We start from the raw sequence: 12409 nt of genomic DNA, 5'->3' as shown, positions 1-12409 counted from the left end.
GAAAGGCTGGACACAATGCAAGTGGGACGGATGGGACTGGTTTTACCTTCCTTGTCAACTCGGAAACCAAATTCATCATAGCGGAACTCTGGCTGCTCGACGGATTCTTCTTTCTGGGAGATGTGAAGAAGGAAAACAGGCATTTTCAGGAATTTATCACTGAATAACCAGAGACAAATATAAATTGCCTCATCCCACCACTGCCCACTCTACGCCATTTGAGCAACTAGACCCCTTGCCCTTTAATTTTCAAAGCCTCCCACCACAATTCCCAGCTGAGAAGATGTTGCCTGCCATTCCCATTTTGACTTCTCCAGGGAAGAAATCTATACAGATTTTCCCAGGAGAACTTGAGCTCAGCATCTTATCAAGATCAGAACTGTTCACCTGGAGGGGCACACAGCCCTACTCATGGACTGAGGAATATACACATACCAGCTAAAGTAGCCTCTACTGTCTGCATCATTCATACACAGCCATCCTTCCTGTCACCTCTGCACACACACACAAATTCAGCTCCCTGCACCACTCCATCTCCTGCCTGTTGCTCTCAAATTTCCTTTGAAAGGCAGCAGGCAAAACTGGGATTTGCACCTGTGATGCAAGTCCAAATTACTGGCCAAAGAAACTTAAGGTGCATGACTTATACCTCAACCTTCTTCATCTGTGCTCATGGTGGCATTGGGGTGTACTGGGGGATGCACACTGGAGATTAACTCCAGGCTTCAGGAATAAAAACCTACTGCTCTTTCCCCTTTCCTGCAAGCCTACCCACACCTCCTGTGGGGACTCTTGCAAGCAATGCACCTGGACAGCACCCAAGAAGCACTGCCCACATACCTCCACAAAAAGATTTTATCTGCTTTCAGCAAACACTGCGGCTAAATTACAAAATTCCACAGCTGCTTCCTTCCTTCCTGCTTTACCCACATGGTACCAAGCTTGAGGCTAGCATTTCTGCCATGCACAAGCCATCCAGAGTAGCTTGATGATGACAGAGGCTCCTTGAGGGTGTCAACATTCTTACAGTGGAGCAATAGTTGCAAAACAGCAGGGAAATAATTCACGGAAGTTTCTTTGTGCTCTGCAAGATCCTCTTGCAAGAGCCAGGATGCAACCACAAAACATGTGAAGTCCACAACCAAAGCACTGGAGGAAAAGTTCACCTCTCCCTCCTTTTCCCTGTGGCTTTCAGAGACTACCAGAAAACACCAGATTCCCTCTACTTTTGCAGAGCCAGAGAACATCCCCGCCCTGCCCCATACTGTACCTGTGTGTATTTTGCCAGGATCTCCTGAGGCCAGATGCTGGGTGTGAGTGCTGAGAAGGGACCCCCAGCAGAGGGAGTGTGATGGCCTAAACAGAAAGAGATCAACACACAGCAGTGAAAACCTGGAAGAACACTCTTGGAAGATACACACTCCGTACAGACTGTTCCAGCATGGGAAAGACTCACCCATCAGTTTGTTGCTATTGCTACTCTAAATACTGAGACAGCTCACACTGAGCCAGGGAAGCCAATAATTTCAGATGGTTTTGCTCCTTTTTACTGAGCAAAGGAGGCAAAAGGGCCAAATGGAGTTTCCTCTAAGAAAGCGATTCATAGGGAAGAGAAGTAGTTCCATGGCATCATATGATCATTCACCTGCTTGGAAAAGCTGTGTGATCAGCAACAAACCAGGGCTATCAGCACCAAATATTTTGCAGAAGTAAATTTCTCCTATGGACCAGCACCAGCAGCACTCCAGAGTTCCCTGAAACTCTGTCATTCAGGCACCAGAATGGAAAATCAGAGCCCTCAGAAAGATGCTCAACTGCTCCTTTTTCCCCGGTGGCCTCGGATATTGTCAGACCATGTATAGAGAACTGCAGCAATGAAAGTATGCCTATAATCTTGGTCTTTTGGGTGCAAAACAAGCACCCTTCCAGTCTCAGGCAGAGTTCCAGTGAACAGCTTCCCTTGTAATACAAGCAGACATCAAGTCTTGAACTGAAGCAGATAAACATGTCCCAAGTCTTCTAATGCTCTACCAGCAAGACAAAGGTCTACTTGGCCTTGAAGCATAGTCTCCCCTAGGGTTACACCCCCTGAAATAACCAGCTGGACCAGAAAGGAAGGTTTAGGAAAAAGTACAGGGCAGGAAAGTTAGCTTCTCTAAGGAAACCTAGTTTTAGCAAAGCTTGTATCTCAGAAGTCTGAACTCCAGTTATTCTTCAGCATTCCTCCTGTCCTAGAGCTACCACTGTACAGCAAAAATCTCTCTCAGTCATTGTGAGCCAGTCTGGGTGAAATCTTGTGGGGAGAACAGAATCAAGCAAATCCTAACGAAAAATGGGGAAGGCAAACCACATTTCAACCTCCTTCTTCCTCTCTGTTCACTGGCTGAAAAAGCTTCTACATGGTAAAAGAAGGAACTGAGTTCACCCTGAGTTAAAAGGCTGCTGGGTCACAAAGCTTCTTCTCTCTCAATCTGACCAGAAAGTATGTTCATGTAAAGAATGCCTCTTGGAACCAGAAACCTTTGTTATGAAGTTTCAGCTGAAGACAGAGCAAGCAACCACATGAGAAAATACTGTGGCAATTTCTGTGTGCTCACCTGACATTGCACTAGGCAAGGCTGAGTGGCACAGGTGTCACGAGGTCCAGAAATACTGTCCAGAGAGGTGAGATATTACAGTCCTGTTATAAAAAGAAAAAAAAAATGGTGATGAGAGAATTCAATTAACATCTAAGAACATGGTGGGAGACTGGAAGACCTTTCACACACAAGTTCCTCACGTGAAAATTAAATCCCTTAGTATTTAAATTCCACCCCCAAAGGAAATAAATTCCAGAAACTGGAATTTCCTTTTGGTTCCATACCTACTGACCAGCTAGAAAGAGCACACCTTCATTTGCCAAATTTCTTGTGGAAATTACAACACTGCTGGTTGAAAGAATGTCAAAAAAGTCAACTTTTAACACCTTTTCCACTACATATTGTGAATTCTGTATTTAGTGATGTAAACTAAAAAGACACCCCATACATCATCATTCTCTGAAGACAATGACCATGGAGAAGGGACAGGAGCAGTGAAAAGGGTTTAACGGGCTATCATTAGATGCAGTAAGTTCAAAAGAGATTTTAGGAGTAGCACCACAAAGCACAAGTGCAAAGTGTGTGGGGCTGCAGAATTCAACTCCCTGAAGCATGTGGATGTGGAAAAGATGCTATCAAGTACCTCTGCAATGAGTCACAAACCAGGCACCTCTGAACTAAATAGGCTCCTCTCCTTGCTTTCCTAGTTAACAGCAGATTTTTGTGGGGATTTCTATGGGGATTTCCAGGAAAACAATGGAAAAGTTCAGTAACCAGAGAGATTCTAGACTTTAAGATCAACCTTATAATTTGTGTGTGGGAGACAGCAAGAACCACCTCTATGAAGCAGATAAAGCCAGTGCTGGGACAGATCTGTCACTCACACTTCCTTGGGAAAGAACCTGGGAGAAACTAACATTTGCACATCTAGGACGGCTTTTCCAGCTTCCCTTCTCAGTATTGCTACTTACAACTGTAAGCTGCTAAAAGGAGGAACCCCAGGGATTTATCCCACAGGCCCTATCTAAATTGTTTCACAGTGCTGATTAGTACAAGGTTATATTTCCTTTGCATTCCAGTGAGCTTTCCAGTGAGCACTTGCAGCCAGGAAGTGACTTGCTACAGCACTCCAAGACAAGCAGCTGTACAACACTGCAACAGCATAAAAAACATCTGTCTGGGAACACAAATGATAAGGTTTCCTCCTTACAGAGTTAAATAACTCACTGCCTGAGAAAGGCCAGCATGGATGAACAGACACTGATCCATTCTGACACCAACTCTTAGGGAAAAAGAATCACGAACAAAAAACCAAAAAAATCCAGCTTTTGTTTCTGAGAAGTAATGTCCACAGGATAGTCAGTTGCATGTCCACCAATTCTGTAAATGTTCTTCCCTACACTCCAGTCCCATTTGTTCCCTTAGCACCAACTCTTCTCTAAGCAGTAGAAGACATAACAACAATTACAAAATTAGCATCTGCATGCTCATATTACATGGGAACACACAGAGCATGCACCCCAAGCAGGTAAATCGGCTGACATTACTTCCCTTTCAACATTGCTGTGAATGTATTCTGATGCTTTTTTCACTGCCGTGCAACCATGGCCACTCTGTTCCTAAGCCTGCAAGGTGTCCTTCTCCCCTGCCTTCTCTCAGCCCAGTTAAACCTGTTTCCAATGGCTTTTATTAGGAATGCAGTCACCATGTGGTATGTCTGCAATGCTTCTCATTGCCTGTGCTCCAAATCCATCCTCAGTGCTTCAAGCTTGCGAGTATAGATTCCCCTCAGCCATTATTAACCTTCATTGCATGCACAACCACTGCTGACCCAACCTGCTGCATTGGAGGAGACAAGCCAGGGTGTCAGGCATGTGGCTGAGAAAAAAAAAACATAATAAGGGAATTAACCACAGTGCTTGGAAAAAGGGCAGGGGAGTGCTGAGTGAGTCTCTCCTTGTCCCAAGACAGGTGCAGCAGATGGAACACCCTCCCTTGTCCACGTCATCAAGCCCTGGCCTCCACCTTGCTGGGGATCGCTCCCCTACCTGCTCTCCTGTCCCTGACATTAGAGCACTGAACTTGGTGGTCAGGTTTTTCCTGCCCCTGGTTCCCATAGAAACCTTCCTGCAAACACCCATCTGGGACAAAGCCCAGAGAGAGCGTGAGCTCACCTTGCTGCTGGCACAGTTGTGCAGAAGGGCAGAGTGAGCACCAGGAATCACACTAGGGGAAGGCTCCTGCTGTGGCACATGGAGACACTGCACAGGGCACTGCTCTCAGAGCCAGGTGTCTCCAACAGAAGGTGCTGAGCCACTGATCCAGCCCCTCCAGCATCAGAGACCTGGGAAGAAGGTTCCCTGAGGCAGCCAGGAACCAGTGTGAGCCAGGAGGAGGCTTTCTGGTACGTGTGATTGACATAGTAAGGTCTTTCCTTTGATTGAGAGATATAAACCTAAAGGAACTCTCAAGCTCTCCTAGCCAGGAGAAAGAAAGTAGCAAAAGTGGCTCCACAAAACTTATGAAACCACATGTGCAAATTTATTTCACATGTGTGAAATCAATTGCTATGTTTTTTGCAACATACACACTTCTGAAATAAAGCAACAATAAGAAATACAAAGGAAAAAACACATCAGCTCCAACAAATATTAATGGCAACTCCCAAAACCTCAGTACTAGAAAATTAAAACCTGTTTCATCCACACATTAAGGAGGATCTCCCATGTTTAAAGGCAATTTAAGTTTCTTATATGAAGCAATTTTAGTCACACAACAGGTAGTCTTCATATTTTGAAAGAAATTTATTTTTTGCTAAAATGCAAATAGTACCTGTTAATCACAGATTTTGAATTCAGAGTCCGAAACAAATCACACCACCATTGATTCCAGCCTGCTAGAAGACAGATATGATGTACCTGAAAAAGAAGGCTGCAAGGGAAGCATGCAGTCAGCATCATGTACAGCCATTTGAAGAACTCCACCTGCAACACCTTTGTTGGAGTTGCAAACACACACATTGCAGGATTATGTCCAATTAGTTTTTCTTCTAGTGCAGGTGTCCTTTAGAAATTGATGTTTGCAAAGGAGTCCTGCAAATTTACTTCCACTTGGAAATACTGTTGATTCCCTTGGACACACTGGCTCTTCCCCACAGGTGTAGTATGAGAGATTTCAATCACCTGGCTCCTGGTAAATACCAGATAGCAATCTCCTGCTGCCTGTTTCACCTGCTTGGCCTCTTTTGCCATGTGATCTCCACCTAAGCCTGTAGTGCCTGGATGTGCTAAGCACTAAATGATACTGTCTGGAGCCTTTCAGTAGGATCTTTATTTTGGGACAGAAACTCCTTCCCAGGAGTGTTCTTCCCCCACTGATTTTAGGGAGAAAAACAAAACAAAACAAAAAACAACCAAAAAGGCACCAATACCTCTAGCAGACTGTGCAGAAGACAAATGTTTTGCCAAGCAATGTTTTTGTATCCTGAAGACTTTACAAGCAGTAACTATGCAAGAACCTCCAGTGAGTATCATCAGGAGGAACAGAACAAGCGTAACAATTCTTTCTAGAATGATTTTCATTCACTGTTACAAGAACTGCACCTCTGTTGTGACAGTTACAACACCTCTTCTGACAGTAAGCTAGCATGTGAAAATCTCTGCTTTCTGTTCATTAAACATAATGGAAAACAACAGTGTATGCAGTAAATCCCACTGCCACCTCTGGATTGTCAGCAGGTTTCCACTGTTCTCTATTCTCTTCCTTTATTAAGAAAAAATGCTTTGGAAGAGAGAGAAGTGATTGAAAGTCACAGTACCCATCAGGAGGTTATACACGTAGGTGTAGTTCCAGAAGCCTCTTCCAGCTCAGCTTTTGAAATCCCAAGTAGATTGTGCCCAATTTAACATCTCCCTCTCTCAGAAATCAGACAAAAGCTCTTCACTGAACCAGACAGTTCAATTTCATCTTTACACAACCAGAAAACTTATGTTTTCCAAATTATAATCCTGTTTTTCTCAATTAAATGTCCAAGGGAAACTCTCAGCAGGATGCCCTTGGCCTTCCTTCCCTTCCCCCATCAGCATCTGCCTCAGGTCAGGCAAAGGCATATCCTGGAGCTGCAAATGCCATTAGTCCACAAGTTAATATTTGCTTTGCACACAAAGTCAGAAGAGAAGTCGAGCTTCACAAATACATAAGTGAGCAAAGCGCAGCCACACACCTGACCAAAGGGCATACAAGATGCAGAGAGCTCCTGCCCCTCACACCCTGACACCCTGGCTTTGTAAAAAATGAGGAATCACACACAGACACTGGCTGGTTAAGGAGTCAATATGGTGTTAGTGAACCTGGCTCATCCTAACCTTTCTGTCTGAGGCTTACAAACCATGACCAGCCTCACACTGCTTTGGGTGTTGGGCAACACCTACAAACACAGGCTGGAAGTGTTGAGGTGGCCTTCAGGCTTCCTCTCTACAACATGACTGGGAATGAAGAGCTGGGAACTTTACCTGCCCTCAGCCCACTTCTTGTAGCACTGGAAGTGAACCAGAGATGCATCAAAAGCCTAGGGCAGGTCTCAAAGGGGGATGCCAGACCTGGAGAGCAGTGAGGGGGAGGCTTCCAGAGCCAGAGAGGCAGGAAGGCAAGCTGTTGACAGGTTATGCCACTGACTGCTGAGGCACCACCCAGGGACTCCAGTGCTGCCCAGTCATCAACTGGGATCACACACTGACAGCAGGAATGTGGCACGTTTCCTCCCAGCTGCCTCAGGGCAGTACTAGAGCAACAGAGACAGCAACAGGAAATCTGTGTCTCCTGCCAGAAAGCACCTTGTAGATTCCTGCCCTCATTGAAAACGTAATTCTGTGCAGAAATGTAACTAAAAGATACTTCCATGCAACAGTTCTGCTCCTTGCACTGCTGGGTGTCCAGCAATGACAGAGAGAGCCCCAGTGGAGCTGAAGCTGCTGAACCATGGCCAGTTTATACAAAAGGAACAAAACAAGTAACTTGCAGCTTTGTTCCCATTGCATCTCTATTTTGAAAATAAGGACGTGAAAAAGCGGAATCCTGCTTCCCACCACTTATGCATTGGACACAGACCACAGATGGACTTCCTGATCACAGTTCAACGTGTCAAACTTGTCCCAGAAACACACCTATGTAACACTTACTTATGCAGAATGCAGGTATCCTACACATTAACGGATATTTTCTTTCCAGAGCAGAACTGCCTTTTATTTTCCTGGCTCCAAAGGAAACAGCATGCCAGCTAAGCACGAATTGCACCTCTGTGGAGAACCTCTTGTTAGCCAAGACCCTTGGGATCAGAGGAAGAGTTTCCCCTTTCCCAGTACTCCCATTATTTGAGTGGTGAGAAGATATGCGACAGGAATAGAGAGCGTTCCTTGCAACTCACCCAGGAGGATTACAGTACAGTACACGAACAACAGTTTTTGTCTATCTGCATCAAATGAAGTTAGAAAAAGAGACCAGGGTACAAACTAGCATGGTGTTCATTCTCACTGCACAGCAAAATTCTCCTTGCTTCCCACACAGAGGCAAGAAAAAACTGTACATGCCAAAAAAGACAGTATTCAAGGATTAGGGTAAAGGCAATTCCCTGTTAAACACCACCATGCAAATATAAACCAAAGATTTCTGATTAGTGTCTAAGCACATCTTCCATCAGGGTCAAGCACTGCACAATAAATGGGCATTTTCACCCAAATAAGCATAGTGCAGGACCAGGGCACTTCTCCAGAACTCTACAGAAATTTGTTTTCCCAAAAAATTTTCAGAAGAGTTGTATACCTTCTGGTCCATTGCAAGACTACAAACTATTTATGAGATGTCTGTGGAAAGCAATCACAACTCTCCAGTTTCATTTGAATACAGAAACTTGAAAGAAAATATTTCTGTTAGAGATGCAGGCCTGTGCCAATCAAAGAAAGGTTAAAAGACACTACTGACAGTTATTTAAAGTTATGTAAATAAAAGTCTTTTATATCACACTCCCATCCTGAGAGGTGACAAGCAGTGCCATCTGAGGCTGTCTCCCAGCCCTGTGATTCTCAAGCTGGTCTCATCCTACTGCTCCCAGTGACAATGGAACAAGGCCTGAACAACAGCTCTTCCTTGATAAGGCCTCAGAGGATTTGCAGAGGTTTTGCTGCCATGGTTTGCTGTTACCTTGGTGAGGCACAGGAAAGGCTCCTTTCAGGTCACTCTCCTGTAGCTCTGTTTTGTTACTGTTTGCTCCGGTATTTGCAAAAAATGTCAGATTCACTTCACAGGACTCCAAGCAGGTCTCGCTTCATTTGGCTTCAGAAAATAGCTTTTAAGGCAAGTATATCTCACAGAATTCAAAACATTTTTCCCTTATGGCTCTGTCATTACAGGACTCAACTTTCTCAAGAGGTTAGTAACACTCAAACACCTCTCAGGACTGTTTGCAAAGCTCTTATCTAGCATGTCATGTTGGACTACTTAGATCTTACTCCTGCAGAAATTTATATGCACAGATAACTTAAGAAGAAAAAAAGCAAAATATGATTGTTAACATTTGTAACAAACCAAGACAAAACCTCTGACATTTCCTGATTCTGGGGATTGGGAGGATTTCTTCTCCAGAGAAAAAAAGGGCTGTCGGGTTATGGACTGTCTCATCTCTGAATCATCAAATTACTTCCCAGCCAGCACTTACTGGGCAGTAACAACAGTTCTTGTAGTCATACTAATACAAATATACTCTCTTCACCTATCTCATAAAACAAGCGTGTTTGCATTTCTTCCAGGGTGTTTTCCTTAAGTCAGAAACAAAACTGCTATGTTACCAATGTAACTGGTTGCCCTCCAATTTAAAAAAATCTGATACTTCCTCAAAGACAAAACAAATGTGGCAAGACAACATCCTTCTCTTCCCTACCCAGCGTCAACAGTAACACAGCTGACGAGTGAGATTTTTTGCAGCACCCCCAGATACTCAGTCTGTGTAAGCTTTAGGTATCAAAACCCTTGACCCTGGGATAAAAAGCGTCAGAGAAAGAAATTAAGGCAAGTCTTTGTGTGGCTGACGAGACAAACCTGAAGTACCAAAACCACTCCATCTCTTCAGGGACACTTAGGACATCGCACTCACAACTCAGAATGAAGCTGTTTGTTTACCTCCTCCTATTGGACAGCTGCAGATTCTCTGTATCTTATCTATTTGAATTAGGGTAGGATCTAGAATAACCAGTGTGATACAGATCACCATCATCACCAAGGGTCATCGCTGATTTAGCTAGAAGAGCTGTAGGACCACATACACCAAAATATAAAGCAACTTAACTTTACCACTGCAGATAAAGTTGCAATACTCCTTAGGATTTATTTTTTTAAAGTTTTTGTTACTTCTGATGTGTTGGTGAGATGTTTACAATTAGTAGTCAGGAAGAGACATCATTCCAACCATTTCCTAAACTGTTAGTGCCTCAAACATGGTATCACCAATTCCTTTGTCAAAGCATCCCAAATTCCAAACATGGGAAACAATTTTGCAACGCAGAAATCAATTCACCAAGAATGGGACTAAGACTGGCAGCTCTCACACAGATCTCTTGACCAAGAATCTCTACTGTTACCTTACTGTTACATGTCACCTTAGGTAAGACATGTTAATTTTTAAAAGCCAAATGCTTTGATTATTGTCTGTCTTTTAAGCTTGTCAAGGTTCTTTAGAATACTGAGATTAGCAAAAGATCCCATCTTGTGGGAAAGTGATAGACTAAAAGCACAGCAAAGAATTAAAAACTAAACATTAGCAGGAATCCCTAAAAAGTGGAGCACTTTCCTCCCCTCAATTCTATCATTCCCTGACCAGTGCAATTCCTCCAGAGATATGCCTCTCCTCTCTGCTACCCTCAGGGATTCCCTTCATCCCTCTTCTTCAGAAGAGACACTATGAATGACATCTCCCTAAGAATACCAATGTCATTTTAATCTGTTAAATACAGAATGAACATTATATTAACATGACACAACCAGTCCCCACCCTGGGCTTTTTGATTATACCTCATGCCTATTCTCACCTTCTTCCTTCCCTTTTACTTTATGAATTCTCCAGAGTAGGAATTCAGCCTTTGTTTCTGCATAGGGACAATCACACACACATTGTGTGGATCCAGAAATAAATAATGAAATTTAATTTTGTTCCAGTGGCTGTTTCTTTCCAGGCCACCACTCCAGACGGCGTAGCAGCTGAGAAACTATTCCAGAATTCAGATTATCCTGATCAACAGCTCAGCAAAAGAGCACAGCAGTGCCCCACTCCTGCTAGGCTGACAGTTCCTTCTTGAGTGATTTTAAGATCCAGTCTTGCACTACTAAAAACCTACTGATATTAATTCCAGTAAGACTGCTTCGCTCTCCCATCTATTTGCACTAAAGGATTCTCCATTTCCTCAAGGCACCGTTCTTCCTTTTTCTCACCTCCACCCTTAAAGAAAAAAAATCCACAGCAAGCCACGAAGAGTAGGGCTGAGACATCACGAAGTAGGAAGCTAGGATATCATAAGCTCCTCACACACCAATACACAAATTGACTTGTTTAGAAGGAAAGCACCCGCTTAAATTCAGGCATCCCTCAAAAAATTAGGAAGGAATCAAAGCCACACAGAGGAAATTTTTTCTGTCCCGCCCTTACCAGTTCTGTGAAGAGTCATCAAGAGTCGTCCCGGAGCCCACAGCCACTGCCTGCAACGAGATTTAAATCCGCGTGACTATGGCTCTTTACTTCCTTGGATTTACATCAGCAGGTACGAAGAATTACATCTGTCTTCTGCTCTCCTTCTAACATTTATTATAGCTGACAATCACGGGGCCTGCAGCACGTCTATCTGTGCCCATTGCCTAGAAGATACTGCCATATTTCCATCTGTGTTTCGTGACTGTTCCTTCCCCCCAGCCAGACAGGAGACAGACTGTCTCTCCTCCAGGGCACCTCCGAAAAGGCGCAGGCGTGCAGAGCAGACGAGAATGGCAGAGCAGGACCCCCGGGAGTCACAGCCACGAGCAGAAGAGGCGGGTTAGAGGAGAGACACGTCCCGGGGAGCAGAGGGAGCCCAGCCGGGGGAAGCGGGGCTCAGGGAGCACGAGCCCCGGGGAGCCCTGACGGAGAAGCACAGCGTGAGTCACTCCCCGGAGCCAGACCCTGCGTCAGCGCGGCCGGTGAGCGGAGCCTTCCTCGGGCCGGGGTCCCTCCCTGCTCCCCCGCTCCAGCCCGGCGAGCGGAGCCGCGGCCGCGCACCCCCGCCCCGCGCACAGCCCCAGCAGCGGGGCCGCCCCGCGGCCTCGGCCCCCGCTCCGCCCGCGGGGGCAGCAGGGCAGGGGGGTGCCGGGGTGAAGTGTGCGCGGGGGGCGCCGCACAGGTGGCGCAACCGCTCTTGGGGAGCGCCCCCGGGGCGGGGGGGAGCGCAGGGCTGCGAGCCCCGGAGGGCGAAGGGCGGTCCCCACCCGCCCCGGCGCGCACCTGCCCCGGCACCCACCTGCTGCCGCCACCGCCGTCCCCTCAGGGCGGGCGCCCGGCCCCGACCCGGCGGCCCCACACGCCGCTGCCGGGGCGCATGCGCGGGATGCGGGCGGCGGCGCGCGGCGCGGCGGGGGCTGTAGGCCGGGAAGCGCGGCCCGGCAGGCGGGAGGAGGCGCCGCGATGCTCATCAGCAGCAGGGACATGCACCGAATGGCCCAAAGCGTGACCTGGCCTCACGAAGCCCTCACGGAATCGCAGAATCTATTAGGCTGGAAAGGCCCTCTGAAGTCATGGAGTCCACCCTCTGACCGAATAC

At 46.1% G+C, this 12409-nt stretch overlaps 1 protein-coding gene across 12 annotated transcripts in view; it reads right to left on the bottom strand.

The window, feature by feature from the left end:
* The window catches only part of SGSM3 (small G protein signaling modulator 3), a 29558-nt gene extending 17396 nt beyond the window's left edge, over positions 1–12162 (bottom strand). For 2 of the 12 annotated variants that reach the window (XM_086885675.1, XM_086885681.1), the window contains exons 1-6: positions 12110–12162; positions 11269–11732; positions 5412–5510; positions 2598–2680; positions 1271–1356; positions 47–113 (exon numbers count right to left, since the gene is read on the bottom strand). In XM_086885675.1, the coding sequence (XP_086741801.1) occupies positions 47–113; positions 1271–1356; positions 2598–2604 (160 nt within the window). In that variant the 5' untranslated portion in view covers positions 2605–2680; positions 5412–5510; positions 11269–11732; positions 12110–12162. Of the gene's footprint in view, positions 1–46; positions 114–1270; positions 1357–2597; positions 2681–5411; positions 5511–11268; positions 11733–11774; positions 11909–12109 lie in introns of those variants that run through there. The other 10 variants (XM_086885673.1, XM_086885680.1, XM_086885677.1 and 7 more) reach the window with 7 other exon arrangements.
* Positions 12163–12409: the final 247 nt, after the last annotated feature.

Source organism: Cyanistes caeruleus, chromosome 4, assembly GCF_971803275.1.
Source record: "Cyanistes caeruleus chromosome 4, bCyaCae1.hap1.1, whole genome shotgun sequence".
Lineage (NCBI taxonomy): Eukaryota > Metazoa > Chordata > Aves > Passeriformes > Paridae > Cyanistes > Cyanistes caeruleus.
Note: the sequence above shows the minus strand (reverse complement) of the source record. Positions and strands in the feature narration are given on the sequence as shown.